General features: G+C 36.8%; 2 protein-coding genes across 2 annotated transcripts; both read right to left on the reverse strand.

Annotated features, from left to right (window-relative positions):
* Positions 1 to 101: 101 nt before the first annotated feature.
* On the reverse strand, positions 102 to 19,842 carry Smp_198490 (putative barh homeobox protein; the record flags this gene model as incomplete). The annotated part of the gene is made up of 9 exons (XM_018788648.1): positions 102 to 143; positions 2,663 to 3,150; positions 3,520 to 3,904; positions 5,871 to 5,962; positions 6,775 to 7,111; positions 8,173 to 8,226; positions 9,469 to 9,589; positions 18,826 to 18,951; positions 19,769 to 19,842. The coding sequence occupies 9 exons, from the start codon at positions 19,840 to 19,842 to the stop codon at positions 102 to 104; spliced, it is 1,719 nt and encodes a 572-aa protein (XP_018654170.1).
* A 216-nt stretch (positions 19,843 to 20,058) lies between these two features.
* Positions 20,059 to 25,984, reverse strand: Smp_164430 (proteasome-associated protein ecm29-related; the record flags this gene model as incomplete). Its single annotated transcript, XM_018788649.1, has 7 exons — positions 20,059 to 20,149; positions 22,523 to 22,662; positions 25,172 to 25,298; positions 25,334 to 25,471; positions 25,507 to 25,745; positions 25,779 to 25,909; positions 25,951 to 25,984. 7 exons carry the CDS (start codon positions 25,982 to 25,984, stop codon positions 20,059 to 20,061), a joined length of 900 nt encoding a protein of 299 aa, XP_018654171.1.
* Positions 25,985 to 27,927: the final 1,943 nt, after the last annotated feature.

The following is a 27,927-nucleotide window of genomic DNA, read 5'->3' on the forward strand; positions in this document are numbered from 1 at the left end:
CTCAAACACTACTTTATAAAAAGTTTGTAAGCGTAAAACCATAGATTTAAAAAAGGATAGAATCGGATTAGTTATCGTTACCATCTTTTTCGTCCAAAAGATCAATTAGCAACTGGTAAGAAAGTAGTGATTTTGGAAGTGGACCCAAACGCCGAACTAAGTTAAGAATCCATAAAGTTGCAGCGATAGTCACTGGTCGCGTTTGGACCTGTCCTGGGAGGGGAGTAAGTAGTGATCGAAGCTGTTCTGCCAACCATCGAGCATTCGGTCCATTAACAGCAGCATTTAAACTATGTGCTGGAATGACAAGAGGATAATTCCTTTCATACCAATGAAATCGATACGGTGATATAGGTCCAAGAATACAGTCAGCTAGGGCAGTCCCTACAGCTAAATGAAGGCTTGGGTCGTTAATCTGGACAGATCAATGAGAAAATAATACGAGTTAGGGATACTGATACAAATATCTTATCTGGTATACAAATTGTGATTAAAATATGAAGTGACCGAAAAATGATATTAAAATTTTGTCTTTAGAAACTCCAACTGGTGGAATGAAATAAAATGGTTCCTTTTTTGAAATAGGTAGATGTTTTGAATTATCAGGAAATCTGGCCTTACTTTGGAAACATTAATTGGAGTCTTTGGACATTATCACGTTTTATTTTTTGAATATTCACCAGAAATTATGATGAAATAGAACTTTAGCCAGCTATGAAATATGGAGAGCTACGGTCTCTTTCCTAATCGTCGGTGGAATCACGAATATGAAAAAGCGGTAAAGTACTTTATAATCACATTTTTAAGTGGTCTTAAAATAGAAATGACAGAATACCAAATCAATAATTAGGATCAGGAGTATGGTCGCCTAGAGATACAATAATAAACGATTTCATGAAATTTGTTAGATTACAGCAGAGAATAGATTACACTGCAATAAACATACATGTTTTACAGCCATTTCTTAGGAAGTAGGCAGATCAGCTTTTAGTATGAAAAAAGCACCTCTTACATGGTATTTTCTTTTCTTTAATACGACACTAATGCTTCGAAATAGTTCATAGCATAAATTTCAATCTTTATACGCAATGTGATACAATCATATGCGCAAACCGGAGAATTTCTGAGAACACTGGTTGTAGAATACTCCACGTATTAGCATCAAAGTTGTTGTTAGCGAAAAAGAGATTGTGATAGTAAGAGAAACTATTACCTGACATTAAATAGTAAATATAGACAAAAGAGTAATAGTTAAAAATCGTCATCTAAACGATTGAATTGATATAAAACTACCGAGAGAACACAAGTATACATCGGTTACGCGTTTTTTCCGAAACTGTGAAGACTACGAGAAATCATTTATTTATTCATTTATGGCGGCTAATTATCGACACAAACAAAATGAACTTCAGGATAATGAGCATCTGTAGTGAAAAATTACTGGTTTAAAAATTAAAAACTGTTAAAACGCTAATCACAGTTAAGTTGTATTTTTTAAGAGATTTTTGAACTAAATGATTGATGTGCTCCTCGGCTAATAAACTGAATAAAGAAGTCATTCACAGAGCAGTTTACGCACTTTTACTCTGTGACTAATAATTTCTTTATCAAATCCATTCACTGAGGACTACTAAATGTTTCCTGTTCTTTTTTTGAATGATGATAGCTATTTCCTGTTACCGTATTCATAGTAACTATTTGTCCTAAGATACAAATTACACATACTCTTGCTTGAGAGCATAACAAGAAGTGATTTGATTAGGTATTTGTAGGCACGATAAGTCTTATACTACCTACCGACGTATAATGTAGGATTTTTACTTTAATTGCTTATATTTACCTTATATGCTGTGTGGGTTAAATTGAGGGAGTTGAACAGAGTCTGGAAACCAGATAATCGAATGCAACGTAAAATCTAGTATGTGTGTACATAGGTTCAACTTCCCATACTCCATCAACACAGTGAGATGAAATTGTTAGGGCAAATCCCAGAGTAGTAGGGTTAGTAAAAGTATTAGTGGTCATAGAAAAAGATTAGGCATCGAAGATACGACTCAAAAAATTAGTGCAATAAAAAGATTTTTCAGAATTTTGAAACTTAGAATTTAGGGGAAGACAAAGAACGGGTGCACCTGTGCCATGTAACACAAAGACATCACCAATGGTGATGACAATTATGCGGACCCCAACAAGATGGTTTAAGTCTGATGGTCAATGACTTTATGGACTGGTATCATGTCATGGTTTGACCAACCCCAGATTTATTCTACCTCACTCTCACACCAGACAACATTGCCCGTCGAGGTAGGCGGTGGTCGGGCAGACGTAACACACAACCTTACCACTTTATTTGATGAAGATTCAGTGCCTTATCAATTGGTTTGTCATCCCTATCCAGTACGCTATTCCTAACCCAAGGATTGCCTGGGTTTGAAAATAAGCATAGCCATTTGCTAATTTTTGCTTGGACGAGTCTAAGATAGGGATCATGCGCTATATCAGCAGACCTTAGATGAGACATCAAATTCATGGGTAGGGAAGTTTCACAAAGAAAATTTTTAAAGAAATGTATCAGAGTGAACATATAATGGATATTAGAACAACACAATCGGAATCTTTAATATAATATAATGGGTAGTCAAGAACTCAAATTCCCACTTACTTCAGCTGTACCCACCATAATTTTCATAATAGGAATCGTGTGGGGATGACATTTGGGTTTTGAGTTTTCGATTGTTTTAGATTCTGAAGAATTAGATGTTTCATCTTTTGTGGTTTGATAGCCTTCACCCATGCAAACTGCTGCCAATGTTCGAAGAGCAGCTTGTGAAACTCTTGGATATCTGAGTGACGATGAGGAACGTTCTTCACAAACGGTTGGCAGATATGATAAAATTCGATGAACAAATGAAGCTTTAGAACTTAGCAATGAGGTTGTTGAGTTATTACCTTCAATGGGTAATGTCCCAGATGGAAGATGCGATAAACAACCAGCTCTACCAATAACAACAAGTGCCTCCAGTAATGCAACCACTGTAGCTTGTGATACACTAGAATTAACATAGCAAAATCCATCATTCTCCACAGTATTTTTTGTGTTATTTATTTTCAAACTATCAACAAGCTGACTAGGCTTTACCAAAAATGCATCTATGAAACGATGAAAATTAGTAAAGACAATATGTATAAGTTGATACACATAATCAAGAACTAAAGGCTAAGTAACATTTTCTAAAGCATAAATTCACTTATGGATAATTATTTTACATGATCGTTATTAGTTTTATTCGTTGTTCATATGAAAATATCGGCAGGATAATCCTTGGTTAAAGAAGGATGTTATTACCTTAGTTTACACATTTCCGTTGAGAAATTAAAATTAAAAATTGACGCAAATAACGTTTATATATTATTAATACAATAACAAAGTAAGCATTTGTTGGCATATAAACTGAGTCCAACTGTTTAATCATTGGGATTTGCATAAAAATAATACTGATAATTTGAAAAATTACTAACCCATTAGACTTAGCAGTTCCTCTATGGTTCGAATAATATCAGTTTGGAGGTTTCTGTGATTTTGTTGTTTTTCTTTCTTTCCCTTTTTTGTTTGCTCCGTTGAAGATTGTTTATTGGTTTTAGAAGAGACACTAGTGGAATTGAATGGTACGACATAAGCTGTGAATAACCGTTCCAGAAGATAAGCTGCACCCATGAACATGCCCTGAACTGCATGGGACGATTCGCCATCAATAACAGAACCCGGGCTGGGAAGGGCAGCAAGCATACCTTTTGCCGTTTGCAAAGCCTGTGTGGGGGCTTCAGTTTCCATAACAACTACACTGTAGACAGAAGCGCAAGCGTGACGACAACTCGCTCCTCTAGGGGTCGCCAACAATACATTCTAGAAAAAAAAGAGTAGTTAAAGTTAGAAAAATGTAAAATAAGATATGACTGGAAGAACTCAAATTACTAGTTTTTATACTTTATACTCAATCTCCAGGTTTTACTCAGATTAGATCAATTGAACGAAGTTACGCATAATGACCAAAAACACATTCACAGAATAAACAAATAGTGAAAATGTGAGGAGCATCAATGCAGACCAAGGAATTCACCGAAAGTTGAGCGAATCAATCAGATTCAAAACATTCATGGGTCACAATACACCTCGATTTTGGCAGTTCTATGGCAGGAGTACATGTCTAGTGCTAGATGTATACTCGAAGTACCGTAGAACTCCAAAGAAAGTCATTATTGACGATGGTTGCGAATTTACGTCGAAATTGTTCACTGATTCTTGTTAACACATAACTGACAATGGTATTCGCCCACTACTATGTCATCCATAATCTGATGGACAGATTCAATGACATGTGGACAGTTCAAAAAGCAGAGCTGAAAGAAAAAGGCGAAGATGCTCTAGCAGAGATAATTCAACGTATCCTATTCATTTACAAGAGTAACCACCACAGCAGAATTCGTTAGCAGAGGTGTTATAATTGTTTTGCTAATAAACGACCCAGCTACTCTTATTACTTAGTATTTTTATACAATGACACTCGACAAGACCCCAAAAAAACAGAACACCTTGAACAGGAACGAAATTGTATTTAAAATAACAAGGGTATGTGAACAGCAATCAATCGTTAGAAAAACGTTCATATATCTATAGTAAATGCATAAGAAACATCTAAACTTTTATCCAATAATCTGCCAGAGCTGATTGGATTAAAATTAGCCAATCAGTGTGCGCTGTCACGATCATGCACATAACATGCCTTAATCCGGTTTATTTACCGCTAGCAAGAAGAATTAATGGGATAAAGGCGTCGAACAATAAACTGCATAGTGAGAGCAGTCAGGAGCAAAGACAACCAGAAGATAGCTTATATGAGACTAATGAATTAGTGTTTGGGGATGTAATGGAAATCAAGCATGGGAAATATGTGTCAGTGGGTAGAAAACTTTTTCGAGGTAACTGTGAAAGGACAAATATGAGTGGGCTGTTTGAACCTACAACACGGAAAACTCAGTAAAGATCAGCCAGAAGAACTCAACATAACTCTAAACACTTTCCTTGACTTTTTCAAATTTTCGATGTTATCAACAAAAGTACAAAGCAGTGAAGAGAGAGTATTAAGTGAAAAAAATTGTCAAATTTAAGCGCAACGTCAGAGAAGAAATACCGGAAGATTTCAAATGCACTGAACTGATTTCAAAAACCAAAAGTATTTATTAAATCTAAAATATCTGTTTTATTAACGTTTCGAAAAACGGCAGCTTAGATACTTAAGAAAGCCCTAAGTAACCTTTTTTATTTTATAACCTCATTGAGCCTCATGTTATCTGATTAGCTGTTCTAATCCTTACTTTGCACTTTTTGTGTATCTGGTTCAGACCTGCTATTGTATGAAAAGAGTTCGACAAAAATTTTCACTTCTTTGGATATTAGGACCTTTTTCAGAAATCTTGACTTCTTTCTCTTAAATTGTGTGAGATTGTTGTTGTGTATTGGTCATTCGGTCAGTCTAGTACGCAAAATTTTGTTCATCCGAATTATCGTTGTTTGGAATCACCGTAAGCTTAAAAAAGTGACATTACTAGCTGTCAAAATCTGGTTTATTAGACATTTTGAATATTTTCGGTATGTTGGACGAGTTGAAAAAAGCTTAAGATCTCTGAGAGTAAGTAAACTTAGTTTTGGAGTCAATCATTTTTAAAAAGTAAATACTTAAAAACAAAAAAGTTGGTTTTTAAACAAGTAGAAAAATACCTGAAGTAGGGTCGACCAGAAGATATAAATTGCAGTATGCTCGTAACAAAAGAATACTTATTTTTATTCAATATATACTACTAAGAAAACTCACATTCATACGATCAAAAAGTTGCTTGTTACAAGTAATCAATTCTTTAGTATTGCCAACTAAAACTTCTTCTAAATAATTTGGGAAATCTGGAGCTGTAAGATTAAAAATAAAAATAAAAACAAGTTTTATAACCTGATTTCGATTTACTCCGAGATAAAACTTTCAAGCAGATGTTGCTGCTTATCTACTGATTGTTTGGGATATATATATACATAAAACACCGATTTAGGAATTTCATTAATTTAGATGAAGATTTAATGACGATTACCAAGGAGAAAATCACAAGAAGAGCCTAGTGCTTAACTGTAATACGTAGCAAACAGCTACTACAGTACAGAAATGGCTTGAGGAGAGGTTTTTCTAGAGCATTAGAATCTGAAATCAGGGGCGCAATAAAGTAATATTTATCTGTTGCCAGAGACTTTGTGTGATACGGCATGGCGTCGCTAGTCGTATAACATATGCCGTGCATTATATTGTCACTTAAAAAAATTCTTTTGTAAGGTCTTGTGGTTTTGTTTTTGATTTTTTTGCTTTTCTGATGCAAAATATGAATGATTGTTTCATTTCCTATGTTTTCTGATACTGAGTTGATGAATACATCAAACACTATTTCTCCTACTACTAGAATCCAAATTCAGACGCAAAACCTTAGCAACATTAGGAGGCATGAAATTTATGCATAGTTTTGAAGTTATTAGCACCCTGTCATAACAACGATAAATTTCGGTTTAATTCACAGACGGTAATCATATAATGTAGCGATCTTTAGTGTACAGGAAGTATTGACTGTTTAGAAATCTTTCTTAATATTTGGGTATAGATGATTCGTGATATTTCGTTTGCAGAAAAAAATCAGATATTTTTCACAAAATTAGGTGGGATGAAAATGAAAAAAACTAACAATCTTTGGTGTGCTGAGATCGCGTGAAAATAACCACTTGGATAAGACGAAAATAAGTGTCGATACTGCGTTTCGCTTGTTCGGGATTGATAACTGGAACATTTGAACCAGTGGAAACAGAGGTAGTCGTTGAAGTCGTAGATACAGTTGTTGTGTTGTTGACTGAAAGAGGGGTTTGAGAGACGGTTGTCAGGTTTCCAGCAGACAAAAAGTATCTTACAGTTTGGTTAATCAAATATCGGACCTCTTCTTCCGTTTCGTAAGTAAGCCCAGCCTCTTGTGCAGGTGTTAAGCCACCGTGGGTCGCCAACAAGCATAAACGAATAAACTGAACCACCTACAGGTATTAATATATGATGAAGATTAGTGATATATATTCTGCACAGTAAATACACGAACTAAGCTCCCAGAGCTCTAAGCTATGCACATAACCCAGCAAACAACATATGACGATGAACGTGAATACTAATCATCGTGAGAGAATTTAGACTTGACTCTCTATCTATTTAGTTAAAAAAAATCGTAATTTATCTGCCCTGATTCGTTAACTCGTGAACCGAGGTAAAAAAAATTATTATATATTACAAACTTTCATGTTGTTCAATCACTACACTAGACCACCCTTGCCAATCACTAGAAGTGTGTTCTTGCATCTCTTTTCGTTCCCCAAAAAAACAAAACAGACGTTTTCCACGAATATTTTAAGCAATGGGAAAAGTGTATTGCTGCAAATGCTGAATATTTTGAAGGTTATAAGACTAATGCATTTGTACAACGAAATTTTAGCGACACCGGTGAATAGACCACGACAACAAATCAATTTATAAAAAAGTTGAAAGTGAAAAAAATAGATTTTAAGTTTTGATCTTTGTAAGTGTCGCAATCTAACGTTGGATAAGTTGGGTGATGCAAGATCCATCTTTAAGTTATTGAGACCACTTTATTTCCCCCCAAATTCCAACGTCTCATTTTCAGATCTTATTTACATCAGAATCATATTTCTCACGTTTAGACTTCCATTTTACTCAAAAAAATTGTCTCTTGTAGGCTTTTCGTGCCTTCGACTTTCTTGTTAACCTGAGGTGTGGCAACTTAGACTGATACACATTTGTACTAGGTCCTGAGCTAACTATGCCTAACCGAATGTTAAATACCATAAATTTTGGGTTGAACTTCATTTATTTGTCGTCATCACAACTGAAACACTTGAACAGATGTAAACCAGATATATTAAAATAGCTTGGTGATAAATTATTCACAGATTATCGATAATCACTGTTAATCCAGTTTGTATTTCTCTCAACTGTGAATCTTTGATCATAAAGAACTGTGGATAGTTGTGTTACTTAACGAAATTTCAGATTAATATAATAAAAATTTCAGAAATACCAAATTTACCGGTATAAGACGTTCCACCTCAACAAACGGATTTTTACGAGAATGTTGAGTATCCTAAAAGTAAAGATATAAATTGTAGGGGAAATAAATTCATCGAGAAAACTTTTGGACGACTTCATCCATCAAATTTACACAGCTGTATGAATAAACTGTAGTAAGGGAAACCTTGTAAATAAGATGCCATTACAGCACATAAGCCTCATGATTACATTCAGAGACGCAGTCCGTGGGATATCGATATTATGGTTACGGAGAAGGAATATAATGATAGCTTACCATTACCAGTTATAAAGCATACGACAGAGTTTCTTCTCGCTAGAGCCTAGCATATCAGAAAGTGTAGATTAGGGTACTATTTTGAAGAACAAATTAAACTCCCTTTCGAGATGTGATAAGCAAATAAGAATTTTGTCATTATAAGAGTGACACTTTTACAGTTCAAAACAACTATGGTGAATCTGATACGTTCGTGAGTTATGTTTTGTAATATTGACTATCGTACAGTGAACGCGAGTGTTTCTATTCTCTTTTTAATTATTCCGTTAACTAAAGTAAAGAAACTAGTTCACTAATTGAGGCTTTTGATGATGACACAAGTATATTAATTGAAAATACATTTAAGTCAATCAATTATATATGAATCTATTACAATTATTAGAATTTGTAAACTGAGTATTTATTACTAAATAAAGATATTAGTACAAAAGGTACTGAAAGTTTATGAGCTGAGTCTACATTAAGTAATTTAAAGTAACGGGGATTCATTTTAATAGAAATGGAATTCTTTTCTCAAAAGTTGTATGTAGGGGTTGAGTAGATCCAGCAGAATCTCACAACTTATAAGAAACGTTTACCAAAATTCATCAACCAGTCACCTTCTCAGGAGGAAGAAGTAAACTGTGGTACCAACCACCTCTAGATATCTTAGTGACAAGAAGACCTGACGATACAATGAAAGGAAGTGTTTATGATGTCACTTGGATACAAAGGTTTGAGTGAAAATGGGGTGTGGAAAGTACTGATAATAGTTGAACCTGTGTCAACCATGACAGTAAAGAGCTAAGTAGCCAGCAAGAAAGCTTTTATGAACTAGGATCACACCATAACACAAGATAATTGTCGACTCCTACTTTTAGGCTCAATGGGACTGTGCTTCATGTGACAGAAACTTATGCATAAAGAAATAACGTCAACCAAATACTCCTTAACAATGAATGGCTTCCAAGTAACAGCGTTCTGATGTTAAAATGTTTCCTAAACAACTCATATTTGCATGTTATTTTGTATACAACTCACATGGTTAACAAATTCAACGAAAGATGGTAGTTTAACGCGCCCATAGACGATGTCATGAATAATATTGGGGTCAAGAAACTGTTCAAAAGCCACGCATGCTTCAGCTCTTACGCGAGGATCCCTGAAATAAAAATAATAAATATAAACCAAGAGTTTCTTTTGGAATAGGTAAAGGAATTTACATTGACCTCTATAAATGTTTGAAACAATCTAGTCAAGCAGAGATTTTAAGTATTCTGTTGAAGAAATGTACTGTCAATATAAAGGTCAAAAACACATTTTAAGGATGAGAACACAAGATACTTTTGAAATACCAATGAAAAACTGCAACACATATATCTATCATCCGTGAAAAAAACCCTTGTTCATTGAGTCAGAGAACTAAGAGAAAAAATTTAAAGTCAATTTAAATCTGATAGTAAGCAACCAAAGTGGAACTCAACGTTTCAGTTCATTGGTCAGAGGTAAACCGTCTACTCTAGAATTGTTTACATCCTGAACTATAGACAGAACAACTTTACTGAAAAAACACATAACTTAGTTAAAACAATCAGCAGGAACCATTTATTTACTTTTTTCTCATAATTTTTTGTCAAAATGTATAGACAGTGATATCTTTCTAAAATAGTTCTTTGCAGTCAAAGGTTAGTATTGTATTTTGATATTTCACGGCTCAGTGAGATAAAGTTATAAGGACAGAAATCTTGTATTATTCATTTCGATTATCGAACTAGGATCTATTCCGTCATATAAAAATTGCTAAAGTTTATCAGATATAGTGCTCGAGATAATTCCTTGATTAACAGAAAAAAGTCCAATTAAGTCAGACTCAAGGGAGGTCTTCTGCTTACAGTAAAAACAACCACGATACCAATTGCAGAAAAAGAATAGCTTAATGGGGCGAAAGACGACTAATAAAAATATTAATTTACAACAAACATCAAACTTATTGCCTTTAAAAAAAGTGATATAAATGAGAAAACTCAAAGAGACAGAACAGATATAATACTAGGAACCATAAAAACTCAAAAGAAAGCAACGTACTTGTCGCCCAATGCTTGGAGAATAAGATATCTTGTAGGGATGTGATCAGATGGATATATTAGACCAGCAAAGTTGACAGCAACTAGACGACTCAGGGGGTCGGGCTAAACGAGAGTAACCAAAAATTCAAACCAATTATTTTGTTTCGAATTAGTTCTATACTAGTTATAGGAAATAGAAAACTAGTGGTCAAATAGAAAATAATTTGATTTAATCGCATATAAGATGTATATCGGTTTTTAACATTTTATATAATACTCCAGTTATATATACATGTGTATCTTGCTTAACAGATATCTACAGTTAACTTTTTAATTGTCACCACCTTTTAAGAAAGATAGTTCTATTTTAGTTACGGAAGGGACTCGATGGTCACAAGTTCGATAGTGGTGACCGTCATCTGAAGCTTTGTGTAGGTTATAACCTGTTTCTGGTCAGGACCAACTTTCCACAGTCATCGTCAGTATTCTACCTGTCCTCCTGTGTTGGCACCTCAAGTCTAAACTGAGAGTGGTCATATTGTGATCAGCTACCGAATGTGTACATGTGTGCAAGACTTCTATTCCTTTCAAAGTGCCTGTCAGGTTCTTGATTACGATCTGTTATCCCTACAACTTCATTGCTGTGGAGCATTTTTAGTACCCTATGTGATCAGACTTCATAAATAAACTGCCCACATGCAAATATGAAAAATTCTTTAAAGATGAACAGAGGATTTTTCACACTATCGAAAATACGCCAATATCAAAAGAATGTTCACAACTATTTGAATTACATATGGTTCCAAAAAATACGCATTACAACTTTCAAAAATGTATCAGGAATTAAAAAAAATACCTTCTCAATATTTTCATAGAGAAGACGTTCTAATTTAACTAAGTGTCCTCGAATAGAAAGACAGTTTTGTTTTTGTGCACTGTGTAAAGCAACTGCAAGCCTTCTCAAACAATGGGCTGCAGCAAGTTTCAGTTCAGCAGGATTCTCCTGAAATAAAATTATGAGAACATTTCAATAAACAAACTTGTAAATAAAAGACTTAGTTTACCGAACTCTTAAGAAACGAACTAGAAGGTTATTGAAACAATTAAATGCCTTGATATGGACGGGTAAGGGAAGAGCTTACACTCACTTTCGACTGAACGTTAGTTCCTGCCCTAGCAGATATTTTCATGACTAATCTCGAAAGAACCAAGCTCAAAGGAGCGATTGATGAAATGATGTATTATTCAAGGTATGTTGATGATATCTTCATCATATGTAATAATTAACAACATGCAACAAATCTGCTACAACTTTTCAACGAAGCCCATCCAAATATCCAGTTTGCTCTGGAACATGAAAATGAAAACAAGTTCCATTTTCTCGATATCGAAATAAAACGAAGGAAGGGTGGCACAGTTCAACGTTCAGTTTATAAGAAAGACGAATGGAATGAGATCTATCTTAATTTCAATAGCTTTTCTCTAATCACTTACAAAAAGGCATTTGTTAAAACACTGTTTCAAAGAACAGAAAAAATATGTACTGCCGTTACACTAGAAGAGGACAAAAGGAATGTTAAAAGTGTTTAAAGAATAACGGATACCCACTGAAATTTATTGAGAAATATAGAAAATGTGAAGGTAAAAGACCCAATAAATCTATAGTAAATAAAAACCTATTTGTATCCAACTTAAATCTAAAGGTGATGATGTCACAGGGTCAATCAATATGAGACTAAAAACTGCATTGACAAGGACTTATCCTGAGGCTAAACTGATTGTCCAGTTCAAAACAACATGTTCATTAATACAATCAAAGGTCAATAGGTATCCCTTTCATGTTACCACCAACTGCGCATACGAATTTACATGTATCTGCCAAAATAGTTATATTGGTAGAACAGAAAGGAGAGCCTACGTCCGATTCAAAGAATACATTACGGAAATTTTAAAGTCAAATGGATTAAAGTATTCAGCATAGGCATCGAACGTGGGAAACCAGATCTAGGTATCCAAAAAAGGCAGTAATACATCTTTCTTTGCCCTGGTAACATTACACCCTTTTTTATTTATGACGTCATTCATTATTTCGACTCTTTCTGAAGTTTAGTTAGATCATCGTCATTTTTCTTCAATTCATATCTTTCCTTATTACCATTAATCTGTTTCCAGTTGCTTCATCACATAATCATCTGTTTGTTAACTCCATGAGTCCTAATCACTATTTCAATGTTCTGGAACTTTTCCTCCCAAACTTTATTTACCCAAAACAAATTTTTTATAACCTTATTAACTCTATCGGAATCTTCGCTACATCATGATACACACAGTCATCTCTAATCACCCTCGTATTTATAAGCACGTCAATATCTGTAATAACGTTGATTTTAAAATATCATAGGTTGTAAGCAGCTGATGAGAACCTAACGACATAAAATGAATTCATATTATTCTGCACCAATATTCGTTCTTGCTCTCTTTAAAATATTCTGACTTATTTAGTTGTTATTCTATTCCTTCCTTCTCTTTACAATATTATCACTTCTTTCGTGGGGCATTTTCGGTCCCCTACTGTATTAGAACTTATATGCCTAAACAACTAGATCAATAAAAATAGGAGGAAGAATAAATGTTTAAAAAATTCGTTCAATGAAGACTCACCTCAGATAAGACGTCAAACAATCGAGGTAGCTGACTAGGGTCTTTAAGCAAATAGTTTGGGTCACGAGCTAGAAAGCGAGAAAGTATTTCGAATGCCCTTGCCCGTACATATGTTAACTAAAGTAAAAAACAGTATGGTCAATCATGAAATTATCAGAATATAATTTATAAATGTGATAAAACAGAAAGGGAAAAGATACTTACCTCATCGCTCGTACGTTCATAGGCAAAGTTGATAAGACATCGAAGAGCGGCGATAGATGCTGATCCATTTAGAGTCGTGACACTATCAGAAAAAAAGTGCTTTTTATACTGATTTGATTCAATTTGAAATAACATTACTATTGAGAATAGTATTTTTATCATATATTTCAGATATAAGACCACTACTATGTGACGCATACTTTTGAGATATGTAGATACCAAGCTTAAAAATCCTAACCATCTTGCTGAACCCGTTTTTTCGTATCTCATATGAGTCTAATGGGGGAATCAAATTATGTGATTCGTAATGGGTTAAAGAGTACAATGAATGGTATCTCTAAAGAAAAAAATCAAGTGTGGAAAACTAAACTTGCTGATTAGGTCTCATAAAATATTACCATAGGCCTTTAAAAAAACGGGGATTCAAGTAGGTTATTTGACGACTGATTATACCCATAGAAGCTATTGGCTGGCAGAGTAAAGGAAAACAAGTAATAGATAAACGGTAACTCATAACTTCACGTTAGTGTGCACTAGCTCAAGTAATATTCCATGCCAACACAGTAAAAGAAAAGGGATTTTTTTAAAAAACATCAAAAGTAGCGGTGAAAATCGGAGCTCAGACCAATAGTCAGTGACTACATAGAGTGGTTTGATTACCACTTATTCCACATTGGTTAAGATGGATTTTTACCGTGGTGGTTGTTAAGTTAAAATTATTCAATCTACATATACAAAATACTATCAATAAATGAAGGGTTTTACTAGACTTCAAATTAAATTTTTAGAAATTATAATAGGATTCACTTTTAGTTTTGATAACGACAGAAAAGCTTAAAACTATCTATGTTTGTTACTTGTTTCCGTAAATTGATGCTCAAACGAGTAAGGAAGTCCTAGATAACGTTTTTTAAACTGATATTACACCACTGAAATTTGCTCTTATCTGACTGATTACGCTCAATTTTACTTTGTCATTTCTGCTGTCTTAAGTTCATAGTTTTTGCTGCATAAAGAGTTGTTGTATCACAATTTGAATATCTTCGAATCTCAAGCTTTTCTTATCTTTCCTAATAAATAATCTGAGGAATTGATATTATTGTTGAAGAGTTTCGAAGATCGACTGTCGAGAACTCTTATATACATGCATGCCCTTCAAATAACGGGATATCTTCCTGCTGTTCGGAACTTAGAATAACTGTTTCGTCCTATTTGGGACTCGTCAGCTGGATGTACCTGCATCTCAGAGTTGATGTTCACTATGGGACTCGAACCCAGTACCCTCGCTTCAAACGCCATCGCGTTATCCACTCGGCCACTGAGTCCCCAAATGCCCTGGTACGGCCGAGAGTGGGGAGAGTCCACTCTCCCTCTCGAAATGCTCTCACATGGCCAGCGAATATACAGCCTCTGCCAGGGAAGTCCTACTCACTGCCTTCTCGTGGCGGGGGTGTTGTTTACGAAATTGAGAGGACGAAAAGCGAATGTCCGGCGCTTTAACCGGGTTGGTGGACATGGAGGGTCCACCTAGGGGAGTTGGAAAACCCTGATTCCAAACCAATGGTGCACATGGGCTCCAGTATCCTGAAGGAACGAATGGCGAATGAACCTGCTGTTGGTCACCGGCTACCATGGGACTGCATCTCCTCACGATGTTCCACTGCCTTGTGGATCAGACCTTTAGGTCAAAGGCTCGGGGTGTGGCCCCCTAAGAAAACAACCTGCTTCGGTTTGGGCACCCGGGCAGTATCACAGCCCACACACAAATAAATGAAATGATGAATTCTATTGACGATACTATTCTCGCTCATATTAGAAGCAAGACAATTTACACTATTTTTATTATTACCATTATTATTATTATTATTACTATTATTTACTACGTCGCTTTTTCACTCCCTTTATTCCCAAATTGTGTATCCTTCCTTTCCAACTTATGCAGTAGCTCGCCCATGGTGGAAACTCTGTCCTATCTAAACGATCTCCAGTCACTGTCTGGTTGAAAGTGAATGCTTCCACCGACTACGAATACTGAAGCAGTCTTTCTGAAACCACGTACGCCGTTCAAGCTGGCTTCCTTCAACGTTCGCACACTAATGCAGATCGGACAACAGATGGGGCTGGCTATGTCTTTAGAAAGTCTTAATGTTGATGTTTGCTGTCTGTCCGAGACCCGTATTCAAGACTCTAGTGAAGTACTACAAATCTGCTCTCCATCTGTCGCTTTGAAAAGCTTGTTTCACGTGCGCTTATCCGGGGACTCTGTGGCATCTTCGTCCGGTCTTGCAGGCGTTGGTGTTGCACTAAGCGCTAGAGCTGAGGCAGCACTAATCGATTGGATCCCCATTAACAGTCGGTTTTGTGCTGTTAGATTAGAAAGTTCCATCAAAGTGAGAAGAAACCGGCGTGAGAAACGGTGTCTTTTCGTCATCTCCGCCTATGCCCCAACAGATTGCAGCCCGGATGCAATCAAGGATGAGTTTTACCATCAGTTAACTGTTCTCCAGAAAGCGCGTCCGACAGATATTGTAGTACTAGCCGGAGACTTGAATGCGCAGGTCGGGCGTCTAGGCATAGAAGAGAGTCGTTTAGGTGGCCGATGGGGACTTGTTGGTCGCAGGACAGATAACGGGGACCGTTTGCTGCAACTGTGCACAGACCACAACCTGTTTCTGGCTAGCACTAACTTCCGGCACAGTCATCGCCGGTGTGCCACCTGGCGTCCTCCCTCTGCATCTCAAGCCTGGACTCAGATTGATCACATCGCGATCAGCTACCGCTGGCGTGGTTGTGTACAAGACTGCCGCTCCTTTTGGAGTACCTATCTGGAGTCTGATCATACCCTGGTCTGCGCCAATCTCACCTTCCTTTTCAGTGGCCGAAGGATTGACCACCACCAACGGATCGATATTAGTAAACTGGCTGCAACTTCTGTTGCAAGTAAGTATCGAGTGGAGCTAGCCTCTAGGCTAGCTACCATCCCATCGAAAAGTATAGATGAGCATTGGTTGCATCTTCTGGGACTGGTTGGAAAAAGCGGAGAGGAGGTCAGTGTATGACATGGTGTCGTGGCATGAAAGAAAGCTGCAAAGGGCTAGCTTCTGTTGGTCCGTCACGACTCCCTGGCTGGGGTCCGAGAGATGGTGCAACACAGTGGCTAGAGACGTTATCAGATATGGCTTAGAATAGAAGCCAGTGGCGATCCTGCTGCAACCTTCTTTTACTTTCTACATAAAGAGTGGTTCTAACTTTCTTAACTGAAAGAGTCTTCTGGTTGTACATTTCAGTCCGCCTTATCTTTTCATCCCTTCTCTCCCTACTTTCATTATTTTGTGTGGCGCATATGTATCTGGTGCCCTTTTGTACCAATATGTATGTGTTTAAATAAATAAAATAATAAATAAAAAGAATAACTGTAAACTATCTCGAAATAGAACAGATACTTTGAAAGACTAGAAAATAAGTCACGGAAAAAAATCAAACAGCGCAAATATGAAGAGCTAAAGTTAAACTTACTTATTGATCAGATGAGAAAGTAAGTCAAGCCCATGCTCAGTTAAGCGCCGCTGTTGAATGACTGAAGTTGAAGAACAGGTAGGATTTCCGGGTGTACTGGCGGGCATTGTTTCTTCTGTTTGGGTTTTACTGGTCGTTTGTATGTAAGTTCCAGAATCAGTATCTGAAGTAGAACCATTCTCAATCGTAGCATGAATGCAGTTGGTCGCACACTTTTGTCCAGAGTTTGAAAGAAAATTTGACTGTGCTAATGAACTCGGATCAAGAGCTAGCATAGCAGCTTCCACTAAGCTAGAAGCTAAAGGGCCTGGAAACGTTATACGCGAACGCATAAGATAATGACCAAGTTTGATGCGCATATTAGGGCTAAGAGGACGACGAGGCTCATTGCGTCCCTAAAATTAGAACAAACAGAAACCTTTTAAGTTACTAAAAGAGACATCTAAAACACTTGCGATACAAAAAGCAAATGATTGGTACACGACAAGGACATGTATGTGAGAAATCTCTAGAAAAAATCGAAGTAAACAGTATAATTCCCAAAAAAACTTTTTAAAAAATGTTTGAAATACACCTGTAGAATTCGAAAACTAATAAAACATACGCAGAAAATTCAGTCATTTTTCAATTACAAGTTTTACTAGCAGACGACCACACACTGACTACATTCAAAAATTGTTAAACTTGAGTAAACCTGGTATGGCTCAACTCAACGAAGACAAATATTGATGAGATATGAAGAGTTACTCCGTACCAATCACATTAACCGATATACCACGTTAATTACAATATTCAAAAACTAACTAATAGCAAGTGCAACTAATGCAGTTCGAATACAAACGAATGATAAACAACCTTACCCACCATATTCAGTCAATCCGCCATCATCAACATAGAGCCTAGGTCTAGGTTACCAAACCACAATATTACAAGATGAAATTAAGAAAGACTGAACGTTGAGAACATAGTTCAAGAAAACAGAATGGAAAAGCATGTATCATCATTTCTTAGATCTCAACCAGATATTTTGCATCTTCTAATTTGTCTCGGATTAACAGCCAGTGACTTCGTGAACTGATGCCACTTGACATTGGAACATCGTTACGAGATGGAGTCTCATGTTAGCAGGCGATCAGAATAGGTTCGTATGCCATTCGTCCCTTCAGAATGTTGGAGTCCATGCACAACCTTGTATTGTGGTCAAGGTTTTCCAGATTCCCTAGATGGAGCCGTTGTATTCAATAACATGGCTTAAACTTCAGACGTCCACGTCCCGTACTGTTTTTAGTAAGAGCACAGTCCATACGTAAAGCCAGTTGGAAAGAGCTTGTAGCAAGCCCATCCAACTATTGTATTATTTTTGTGTTCTCTGTAATTTAGACATTTAATCCACTACGAAAATTCATGTGTGGGTCTGATTGAGTGCGTGTCTGCACACTAATCATCTCTTCTCTCAGTGGTTGTAAGCAAAGACAATAAATAATTTATCCACAATCTATTAACACTCATTAATATATATGAGTTTTTGACACTCAACGATACACACATACTTGTTTTCCCTGTGTGTTATCTATCTGTGAGCTTACGGATTTTATCAATCTTTGACAACAAACTATCTCTATAACTGGTGTTCGGGCTTTTAAATAATCTCAGTACATCCAAAATTCTACTAGGAGATTTAGCCAGCGTTAAATACTCAGTAAACGGGATATTATTTATTTATCGAGGTCAAATATAGAGGAATTAATCTTTTACAAGATCTAGACTGAGGCTGTCAAATAGTGGTCCCACAGAAAGATTTCGAGAGTGAGTGTAAGCTCTTCCCTTACCCGTCCATATCAAGGCATTTAATTGTTTCAATAACCTTCTAGTTCGTTTCTTAAGAGTTCGGTAAACTAAGTCTTTTATTTACAAGTTTGTTTATTGAAATGTTCTCATAATTTTATTTCAGGAGAATCCTGCTGAACTGAAACTTGCTGCAGCCCATTGTTTGAGAAGGCTTGCAGTTGCTTTACACAGTGCACAAAAACAAAACTGTCTTTCTATTCGAGGACACTTAGTTAAATTAGAACGTCTTCTCTATGAAAATATTGAGAAGGTATTTTTTTTAATTCCTGATACATTTTTGAAAGTTGTAATGCGTATTTTTTGGAACCATATGTAATTCAAATAGTTGTGAACATTCTTTTGATATTGGCGTATTTTCGATAGTGTGAAAAATCCTCTGTTCATCTTTAAAGAATTTTTCATATTTGCATGTGGGCAGTTTATTTATGAAGTCTGATCACATAGGGTACTAAAAATGCTCCACAGCAATGAAGTTGTAGGGATAACAGATCGTAATCAAGAACCTGACAGGCACTTTGAAAGGAATAGAAGTCTTGCACACATGTACACATTCGGTAGCTGATCACAATATGACCACTCTCAGTTTAGACTTGAGGTGCCAACACAGGAGGACAGGTAGAATACTGACGATGACTGTGGAAAGTTGGTCCTGACCAGAAACAGGTTATAACCTACACAAAGCTTCAGATGACGGTCACCACTATCGAACTTGTGACCATCGAGTCCCTTCCGTAACTAAAATAGAACTATCTTTCTTAAAAGGTGGTGACAATTAAAAAGTTAACTGTAGATATCTGTTAAGCAAGATACACATGTATATATAACTGGAGTATTATATAAAATGTTAAAAACCGATATACATCTTATATGCGATTAAATCAAATTATTTTCTATTTGACCACTAGTTTTCTATTTCCTATAACTAGTATAGAACTAATTCGAAACAAAATAATTGGTTTGAATTTTTGGTTACTCTCGTTTAGCCCGACCCCCTGAGTCGTCTAGTTGCTGTCAACTTTGCTGGTCTAATATATCCATCTGATCACATCCCTACGAGGTATCTTATATTCTGGGCACCTAGCAAAAGTACTTTTTCTATGATACTCTCCGAAACATACATTTTCTCTTTAGTTGTAGATGACTAAATTTATTTTGTAGGATACTGGAAATGACTTTCAATACGATATTTGTACACCAACAATTTGTTGAGGTTCTCGTTTTAAGAATTATTGATTTCTAACTGCTGCCCAACAGTTTCGTAATCCTTCTGACAAGTACTCTTTGAAATCGATTCATGAGCCACTCCGTTCCAAAATATTTATATATCTATATTATTTTAACTTACTTTGGGATCGAAATCTCGACGACGACCAAGATACCAAGCTAGAAGTCGATTTAACAAAGATTCATCCTCCCAATCTACAAGACTAGTTCGAAATACAAACAGTAGTGTGAGATTTACAAATTTAAGGTTTATCTACTGACGAAAGAAATAAGAAAGTTAATGATTATGCTGGGGATATGGAATTAAGGGTGGTTAAAGTCGGCATCGATTTAAATTGGATTTTCGCTACGAAACTTTATTCAATGTGAATTCTGTTCATAGAGTTTTAGTGTATTTTTCATTATGATTTGTGTTATCTGACAATTGTTCCGTTCGTTAACTACAATCACTGTAACCGATATATGACTGATTATCTCAAATGTATTCTAAATTCTAGGTCTTGATAAGAAATGCATCTGCACAACAACTGAACTTTCAACTCTAGTTAGCCGGGAGAGGATGTCAATAGTCTTGTTCGTCGTATTGAAGCTAGAGTTGCGACATGTTAGCTTAGACCACGAACATATCAAATTTCAAATAATTAGGTTTAGAAAGGCTTTTATTCATTAGTACGCTGAAATTGTTCCTATTAGTCATAGTCAACAAAGGATCTGGTGTAAACACGCGTCAGTGATAGTTAGCAGTAAATTTTTGTGGATGTTGTCGAATTGGACATACATGAAGTTGTATGGTCAGTCAGTTACAACGCAGGACCAGGCACACATATGCATCGGTACAACTTGCCACACCTTATTAGCACTTCAAGATGAACAACGAAGTCACAGAAACAGTTACTTAGATAGTAATAAAATTAATTTTGTGTACGGATATGATACAGGAAGAAGGTATTAGTTCGTAGAAATAAATGTATAGAGTATTTTAATCTCACGACTTAAGGAAAGACAAAACGTGTATACACCTAAGCCATTGTGATCGATTCTGAGCTATATCACACAGAGTCTCCAACCATTGGTTACGATAGTCACGTGGACCCCAAACAAGTAGTCTGCATCTACCAACATGGCTCAGACTACCAGTTAGTGACTTCAAGCACTGATGCCATGTTTTGGTTTGGCCGCCCCTAACTCTCTTCCAACCATCCCCTACACTAGTCAGCATTTCGCGTCGTGGTAATCGGTGTTCAGGCATACGTAACACGTGGCCCAACCATCTCAGTCGATGAAGATTCATCACCTCATCAACTGATTTACCATCATTCCCTAATACCCTGCGTCTAACCTCACTATTACTTACCCGGTTATCCCAGCAGATGCGAGCAATATTTCTAAGGCATCTGTGGTCAAATACTAGTAACCTACGAGTATCTTCTACTCTTAATGGCCATGTTTCGCAGCTGTAAAATAGAACAGAGCGAACTGCTGCACAGTATACTCATCCCTTAATTGATGGACGGATATCTCGTCTTCGCCATAGGTGATGTAAGTTGGAAAAAGCCAAACGAGCTTTTTGAATCCGTGCTGAGATTTCGTCCGACACCAACACATTGGGGCTGATCAGACTTCCAAGATAAGTGAAGTTGCCAACCTAAAAATGAAATTGGGTTAGAGTAATTCTTAGTGACCTTCGAGAGTGACCACAGTGCCCAAGGGACAACTGCTTGAGGTCGGTCATACACGATCTTTTTGTGTTAGCTCCGTAATTGTTGAAACCTCACAGTCGGAGACGGAAATCTGTAGGCGAGGTGTGAGTTTTTGGGTTCGACCTTTTTTAAGCCACCCTTCTTTTGTAGGAAGGCAGCATCGCTGATATGCTGGTTTTCTGAAGGAAACATCTTACTTCCACCACACCTCTGTACAGTCAGCAGTACGATTTCGCCCTCGGATCTTGGGTTTGCTGCTTTTAGTCTTACCGCTCTTCAACTGACCTGCCTGGCATGGTAGGACCTTGAAAAACTATTGTTTCAGCCATTGTAGCCTGATTGGTTCATCACGATATACAAGCCCAACCACCACATCAAGGTAGCAGCAACGGTTGGGATGGAGTTGTATAATAAACAAATTCGTACGTAAACATGTGTTCATTTCTACGAACTAAATTCAAACTTGACATCTCGTTTCTAACCATAAATGTAATATCAATGTCCTCATAGTCAAAGGAAGTTTAACATATACACGCGGAACTAGATCAAATTTTGATTTGTGCTATGTGACACCCAGTCACATTTTTTGCACACATACTTCGTCTAACCCTATGGCAGTCTTTCACTACTTAGCTGCATCAAGTCTTTGGTCTTAAAATAAGTATAAAGCGAACCCGCGCATATCTTTTTCGCCATGAAGCTTGGAAGGGTGATATCACAACAAAAAATGAATTATGAATATCACAAGGATGATTATACGTATAATAAATAAATAAACAACGCTAAATTTGTCTTTTGTACCCTACTAAATAACGTTACTGTTTTCTTTAGAGACAAAAACTAGGATTTTGAAGTAGTAACACCAAAATCACTTACACGCTTAGGGTCCGAAGTTCCTTAGCAGCAATGGAGACTACTGAATGGCGACTGTCTCCATAACCAAAAAGAACTGGTATTATACTCTCTTCCGCAGGGAAAAAGCGGCGGGTGTAAAATGTCATGATACCCACTTTATACTACAAATTTGAAGAAACATTTATATTAACATGTCAGGGATCTACATAACCAAGGAGCATAAAGTAGAATATTTACCAACAAACTGTCATAAAATCCCTGCTGGTGTTTATGTATCCAAAGGGGAAACTGTTGATCTAGTGGTATTTATTGCCAGGCGAGCCTGTTTAAGTTATGTCAAGCGTTATGAAAAATTGACCATCTCGTTACTCGGTACCTAGAAATGTTTATTATCGCGTGTCTATTCCGCTTTTCTCGTGTAACCACCTGTTATTTTACCTTCAGGTTTCCGTTATCTTACTTACCAACATTGTTGCTGTGATGCAAAATATAACAGGGAATCCTTATACACAAAAAGTCTAGTGTTAACTGAGTTGAAAATAAACAAAATATCAATGTATCATCAGTCGTAAAATCAAGTTTGATTTAGTCAGTCATACGAAACGTAGAACCACATATATTTGTACATCGGTTTAAGTTGCCGCACCTTATCACAGCAGCAAGTTGGAACTGTCAGGGCAAATTCCAGAGTGGTTGAGTCAGTTACAGCATTAGTGATAATGTGAAGAATTAGACATCAAAAACAAGATTCAAAAAAATATGCAGTAGTGGGAAAAAAATCCATAAGGTGACTTGAAAACAGTGGATCTGAGGGAAGACAAAGAGTGAATGGACCGATGCCATTGCAAATGATTCTGAGTCGCAACGTCGGCAAATAATGCACGGTGTGGAAGCATCTGGGATGACTTACATAAAATATGTTCAAGCTGCCGAAGTTGGTGTTTTAGGATGGTGACACCGACTGAACTGTCCTCACTATCCGAAAACACATTACAAAACCTCAATATTACTAACATGGTATTGCCACTGAATGTCAACAATCCTTTGAAGACAACTATGTTCAAACACAGAAAGAGTCATCTAGCATCCCCAACCCGGAAAGACCAAGTTCCTCAGACATAGAGCAAAACTACTTCTATCAACGCTTTGTGAACCCGACCTCTTATAACTAAACTAACATTATGATGATTCTAAAAATGATCCATATTGAAGTAAGCCACTCTAGCTACCATCGTACGTAGATCTTTCTCAACGTTCACGATACCAGCACTCACACATTCTAAATGATCGAGCATTTCGGTTATATCGAGTGCGGTCACAGGCTCCTATAGGCCTTGCATAAGTGCTTCGCACTTAGGAGATGCAAAGTACATACTGTGACTAAGAACACTAATTAAATAGTTTGCACATAATGAGCATAACCGCAGTAAGATAATATCATAAACACACTCATGAGTGAAGTCTTCCTCTAGGTACCAGGACTACAGCATCACTACCTGATTTCTCCTGAGCTGTTTCCAGGATGTTATCGATTGCAAAATTGGACATGAATGGTGAGATTAGACATCCCTTTTAAACCCCACTGCTCGAATCGAACATTGAGGTGAGGTTGTCGTACACGATCACTCTGCTCGTAATCTATATACGGGGCGTTGAAGACGTTAATTAACTAACTAGGCACAACGTTCTTTAACAGAAAATCCAAGATGACAGTTCTATCCAGTGAGCGGAGGGGGCACTAATATCGAATAATACGATTGTTGACCTGGAATTTGTGGGAATGTTCTAACGTTAGATAGAGGGTAAAAATGCGACTAATGCATCAACGACCGAAATGAGGAGCACTCAGCTCCTTCTGAGTAAATTTATCACAGGTTCTGATTAACCTATGGAATATGGAAAAAACAATATTTTAAAAGCAATTGGAAATACACTTATCCCTTGATAGCTACTACACATATGGCCTAGGCCCTTTATAAGAATATGGGAGACGATCGCGCCAATTCAAGATATTAGAACACAATTAAATTAGTTTCTTGACCAAAACATCGCAAGCGGATTTACTTTAAAACCAACCTAATATGTGTTAACGGTTATTTGGTTTAAAGCTGACATGTACAATGGTGTGTAGACATAAAATGCTGTTTTAGTTCTCCTATAGTTGTCTAAAACGGAAAACCTGATCTAGGTCATGTAACATTGGTTTTGATGGCCACATTTGGTACGGTTGATAGATCAAAATCCCTTTTTGATTAACCTGAGGAACTCGTTTGGAAAAGCTCCAATTTTATTTATTCCTTGATAACAAACTATGCGAGTACAATCCCCTCTATCTAGCTGGATACAAAACGTTTTAATTATAGTTGTCTATTTACCTTACACAGCGTTGGAATAGACAATCATTAAGTCCAAATACTTATCATTTAAATTAGTGTTCTAGAAAAAAAAACCAAAAGTGGTCAGTTTATGTACACACTTCAGTATACAATACTTTCGACTTATGGGTCAGCGACGCACACATCGCCAAAATCTCAAATACGGATAAATACTGGCAATGTGTAGCCAAACTAGTGCGGTGGAAGGTTCAATATTGTGAAAAAAGACTGAAAATACACGCATTAGTTTTGGTCTGTTTGTGTGGGGTTTGAGAATTTGCGCTAAAAGTCATACCTTTTCCAGTTCCTCAGAGGATGTTATGCAGGTAAATTGTTCATGTAACATCCTACCCAAATCGAACGAGTTGAACCCGTCGGGTATAGTTGGATCACTTCTGTTTGATCTGACTAATTTTTGAAAACTTTAAAATCGGTTAGAATGAATTTGTAAACAAACTTATAAGGTAAAAGCATCACTAAGGAGAAAAAGTCTGAAATATAACGTCTTTGGTATAAAAGTTCATTGAAACATGGGTCACGCGGAGCCAATTCATTGGTAAGACTATCGACAACAGGTAGCACTAAGTGTAGCAAACTAGCGGAATCAAAAATATTTTGATGTTAACATACCCATCTCTTTGACAAATAGGTTTATCATCAGAAAGTGATGCAAATAACACTGGAAAGAGTTTGATTTTCTGTCGTAGGGGTAAACGCGGAAACCCTAGTCTTATGTACATATGCGAGAAATTAACCAAAAACACTGAGTTTGACGGATCATTGTAACTTAGCAATAATTCGTGCACAGGAACCTGAATATTAGGTCTGCATTTGAGTCTTCGAGTCACATCTCCAAGAAGTTCCATGAGCTAAAAAAAGTAAGCGCAAGCTACTTTTATCACCTTCTTTCGATGATCTTCATACTTTGACAAATATTTCAGGATAAAAACCAAAGATTTTTGAAGAATTTTTTCAAACTGTTCATCAATGTCAGCAAGACTTATTCGTAGAGCCAACCGGTCAATATCATCCCCTGGATTTCGAAAATGCATATATAGCATACATCATGAGTACCTGGTTTTGACATCCCATCCCTCGTAGCAGCCATGACACAGGGCTTGGCAGCGAGAGCCGACCTTGACGTAATCGTTTTAGGCTCCATAATGTCGATATTTCAAGGTTAAAGTCGCCAAACTTTGACAACACAAGTATTCCTTGAAATCTATTTCTGCCCAGCAGGAGAGCGTTCCCAGTTACTAAAAGTTATATCTCTTGTTCTATCCTTTTCTGAACTTCGGAAAGGGAGCAGTGATCGAGGAGTAGAATATGGTTTTGTCTATCTTAGTAACTACTGAACTATGAGAAGCGTCAAGTCATCTTTCGAAAGATCCACAAAATGTCGCCAGTGGGGAATTCCTTAACTTTTGTACTCCAACGTTAGAAGTTCCTTATATGTTCCTTATATATTCTTACACTCCCTTATTCGGGTTCTGCTCTACATTGATATATGCTCAGGTGTGTTAGAGCACTGAAATATACTGACGATCCTTTGCCATGATAAACACTGTGTGCGATACCGTACAAAACGATTTAAACCCTACTATCCTTCTGTAAGACAAAGGTTGAGGGTTTAACAACATGAAGTAATTGCGGAATCGACCTAATTAAAATTATGTAAAACACATCGCGCAGGACTGATGGACTTTGGTAACTTTTTTCTTTAGCGAGTACTATGGACCTTTTCTAGAGTAAATGTCCACTGGTTTCTGTGTTGGAAGTATTAAGTATAGAACTTGCACCTTCAGAATAACAACTTATTACTCTTATTTCATTCAGAATTTCACAGCACCCAAATAAGCTGCTGCATATAGGTGTAGCTGTAAATAATCCCCCAAAATCAATAGCTCATTAAGTGTTCGACATTGGATGCTGACCACATTGTTTAAGTGGACTTGTTTAACTGAAGGCTTTCGGTCATGCATCCGTACCAGATCACGTTGCAATTCGGCGTGGGACACAGCTCCTACGTTTCCAGAGTCAGTTAATAACGAACGCCTCTCGATATATTGGTAATGTATCAAATATATCTCTCCTACCTCTTCTCGTCTGACTTCTGATTTCCTTTGGCCGGGAACGATCGAATATAGAAGGTACTACTGGTTGCTAGTTGTAAAACTAGAATATCCGTCGTATCTTCATAGGTCTCTTTGGAAATTAAATGACCAGAGATGTCCATATGAAAATCGACAATACGTTGCCTCCACACAACTGGCTTTAAACTGAATATGAAGTTCAGTTGTGGGAGTCAGTACATACATACCGAATGTATCGTGCGACTTTTTGGTACGTTTCTTTTGTGTACGTCAGTACATTTATGTAGTTGTTGAAAACGTGTCGTAGCCCTTCTTTTTATGGGTCACATATACTTCCACTACTTTTGTTTTTCGATTCCTAATATACTAACACAGTCACTATCATAGCCTATTTTCTGTGTTTCTCTGGTCCACACTGTGAAACAGAGTTGTGGGAGATGCAGTGACCTACTTTTTGCGACGAGAACGCGATTGGTATAATGGAAACAATTATTACTATTACCCTTTGTACCAGTGATTGTTTCACTGTACTTGTTTGTTTAACTGTACCCAAAGCACTTTTCCTTCGATTGCCATTTTCGCTTGCACAAACGCGCTTACGCTCCGCCGTTTCGCCTTTAATCTTTGGCACGTCTCGGTATTCTTTCGATACCACGTGATCGTCAACAAATATATCTTATTTGGACCATTAACAGCCTTCTGGTTTTTGGCCTACCGAGGGATCCAAGTCGATATCTGGCACGTAAACTTATTGTAGTAGTGATCATAGTCAATTGCGACTCGACGCCATCTACAGGGATTTTAAATATTGAAATAGTTTATGGGTATTAATACCAAGGTTGGACTCGATAATTTCAAATAAATTCAAGCATGCCTTCGAAGCATAATCAGTAATAACTGATAGTTTCGTTTAAACTATACTACAGACGATTTGAATCCCAAAAACATTACATTCGAA

This window comes from Schistosoma mansoni, chromosome W, assembly GCF_000237925.1.
Source record: "Schistosoma mansoni strain Puerto Rico chromosome W, complete genome".
Lineage (NCBI taxonomy): Eukaryota > Metazoa > Platyhelminthes > Trematoda > Strigeidida > Schistosomatidae > Schistosoma > Schistosoma mansoni.